Source organism: Quercus lobata, chromosome 4, assembly GCF_001633185.2.
Source record: "Quercus lobata isolate SW786 chromosome 4, ValleyOak3.0 Primary Assembly, whole genome shotgun sequence".
In the NCBI taxonomy this organism is placed as follows: Eukaryota; Viridiplantae; Streptophyta; class Magnoliopsida; order Fagales; family Fagaceae; genus Quercus; species Quercus lobata.
This window is the reverse complement of record NC_044907.1, coordinates 47,012,106-47,015,028: the sequence shown is the minus strand read 5'-3', so window position 1 is coordinate 47,015,028 and position 2,923 is coordinate 47,012,106. Positions and strand designations below refer to the sequence as shown.

At 31.8% G+C, this 2,923-nt stretch overlaps 1 protein-coding gene across 1 annotated transcript; it reads right to left on the bottom strand.

Moving 5' to 3' along the window:
• Nucleotides 1-1,048: 1,048 nt before the first annotated feature.
• Nucleotides 1,049-2,562, bottom strand: LOC115986511. The gene is made up of 2 exons (XM_031109624.1): nt 2,047-2,562; nt 1,049-1,550 (listed from the first exon to the last, which is right to left on the bottom strand). The coding sequence occupies exons 1-2, from the start codon at nt 2,266-2,268 to the stop codon at nt 1,176-1,178; spliced, it is 597 nt and encodes a 198-aa protein (XP_030965484.1). The 5' UTR covers nt 2,269-2,562; the 3' UTR covers nt 1,049-1,175.
• Nucleotides 2,563-2,923: the final 361 nt, after the last annotated feature.

The following is a 2,923-nucleotide window of genomic DNA, read 5'->3' as shown; positions in this document are numbered from 1 at the left end:
TGTAGTCTGCCGCAAAATACTTGAGCTATTACGGCGGTTCATTGACCCGCCACTATATCTAAGCTGAATGCCACTAAAAACAGGTCTATTACGGCAGGTCATTGGCCTGCCGCTGTAGTACGCCGCAATAGATCTCATGTACAGCAGTGGGCCAAAAAAGCGCCGCAATAGGCAACATATACTGCGGTTTTTGTACCAGCCGCAATTGCTCAGTTTTCTTGTAGTGCAAGAACATAGCAATGGTTTTCAAGTTTGAAAAGAAGTCATAGGAAGTCATTATACACTGATGTAGGAGAGAATTTGAATGTAGTGTTGAAGAACAAAAGTAATATTAATTTGCTAGGTTTATGTCTAATACTCCAATGCAAGAAGTGGGATACGAAACCTGACATATATCTATTTAGGACACATGTCTTGTCCATGTCACATTTAATGCATTTGAGTAATGAACACAAACCAAACTCATTAGAATTCATGATCAATTTAGGAAAAATAACTATCTAACCAGTTTGCAAATTTTTTTCCATTGAGGTAACAGTTAAATCAATCTTTTCTTTTAATGAAGTTTTGTCTCAAAGAAGATGTCTTAAATGTGGCTATTTAATTCCAATATCAAAATATAAAAGACTATCATATCAATTAGATGTGTTATTTATTTATACCCTTTAATCACTTCATTATTATTCTAGCACATTTTTTTTTCCCAAAATTTAGGTTTAGCCTTCTACTAATAAATGAGGTTCATTAAATGAAAATTTTAACTTTTAAATTCAAGAATCAAGATAGGCTGGAGATTTAATTGCTACTTAAGACCACTTATTCTACCAAAAAGCTCAACTTAATAGAAATAATAAATGCAATCACTTAACTACCATTATTCTATCGGGTACTGTTATCATGGAATTTGTCAAAGCTATCAATTGAATCTAAACAGAACAACAGTAACAATGATATTGCCGAAAAACATTATGTTGCACATAAGTTTTGACATAAGGAAAACAAAATGATAATAACTGAATTCTCTATCTTCTAAGGCAAAGACACACCCAAAAGAAGAAACAAAGTACTGCTAACCAAAGCAAGCAATGATTATGAAAATGACAATAAACATAAAAAGGAACATAACTGGAAACTGGAAGAATTTTAAAAGAGACTGAAATTGTTGTTGATGCAAATTAGATCTTTCTTGATCTCTTAGCTGGGTTTTCTCGAAACAAATCCATCAAAGTGTTCTTGCATTTGGGGCATTTGGGATTGGTTGCAGGCACCATGACATACATCAAGCAACAAGTGCATCCCATCACACACAATGATGGCACTTCATCAGCTAGGCTCTTGTGAAGAATATCATCTAGTTTCAAACACAAAGCTAACCTCATATCTTGAGATGACAATGGGGAAGTGTTTGATTCTTTTGATGACTTGCCTTCTAAACTCAGCCCTGGTAGTGACAATCTAAGCTCCAAATCTAAATTTACACCCACATCATATTCACTCATTTCCTCAAGGCATCTCTTCTTTGTTTCATTCATACGGAACCCCTTTCCATCCTTAAAAATAAAAAATAAAAATAAAAAATAAAAATAAAAATAAAACAGCAGCAAAACTATCATCTCCATTAATCAAGAGAAAAAAAAATGAACATGTAGTTAAATAATATCAATAAATATTGTAACAAGCAAATATTCAATATTCCGAAATCAAAGCTCTGTCATCTCAAATAATAATAGATCTCATTAATTTTATTTATTTGGTAATTAAGAATAATTTTATTGAAAAACCATCCATAAGCAAAAGGAGAACTAGGGCGAACCGACCCATCATCATCAACAAGAGCCCAAAGGATAGAGCTGATGGATCTTTCATGTAAAATGAAAAAATATAAATATATATATTTTCGAAGTATTGAATAATTTTCCATATTGTGACTTTTATTTCTATATTATCAATAAATTGTTAAACTAAGATGAACAAGATTGAAAATAAGGAAAATATATGTTCAAAATGGGAAATTGTAATATTAAGGAAAATAAGGAAAATAATTACCTCATTGTCAGAAATATTTTTCCAATTCATTGGAAAATGAGCAGGGTCACCTAATTGAATTGGGTGTGGACCAAACAACAAAGGATCAAGATTACATTTGCGAAATTTTCCTTGGAGTTGATCCAAGCTTGAAGCAAAGTCATCTTCTCCATAGCCACCATTTTCTCCACCCTTTCTCGTATGCTCTTCATTTTGTGTTGGATTATCAGAGGATGAAGCCATTGCATGCAGAAGGAAATGAGCAATTATTATTTGATAACTTTGTTCATCTATAAGAAGAAGTATATGTATACAATACACATATATAGTGAGAGAACACTGTCTAGTTATTTAGTGCACTGAATTACTAACCAAATTTGAATATAGCACTGAAACTAGAGACCTGAGAATGAGACTCGATAAAATAGCATGCTCTAAGATTAGAACTAATTAATTGATTATAAATTCAAGTAAATACTTGAGTGGAAATTCTGTAATTGAATAGAAAATTTTGAAATTAAAGTAAACCATAAATGTGACCCAAAAAAAAGGAAATAAAGGCATGTAAAACCATGAATGATAACGATGCCACAGTCAGTATTTAACTGTTGAACTGCTTTAAGACAAGTGTCATTTGAAGTCTTAATACTTCGTATTAATTGTGTAAACCCACTAAAGATGAGTTTGGCTTACTTCTAGTATTTTTTTAATTGAAATCTTCTTTTGTTTTAATGAAAAATTGTCATATCACCCACTAACTAAATAAAATGTGGAGATTAAAACTCACTACCACTTACTATTATGTATTTAAAACAAAATGAAATCTTCTGTTAAAAATGTACTGGAGGTAAGCCAAACCTCACTAAGATAATAACAAGGAAAATCCCACCATCGTGCA

Bases quoted from the DNA above. Each gene is read 5' to 3' on its own strand.
- LOC115986511 (XM_031109624.1), bottom strand. From the start codon at position 2,268: ATGGCTTCATCCTCTGATAATCCAACACAAAATGAAGAGCATACGAGA. The intron at 1,551-2,046 runs GTAATTATTTTC...TTTATTTTTAAG, and splicing joins AAAATATTTCTGACAATGAG to GATGGAAAGGGGTTCCGTAT.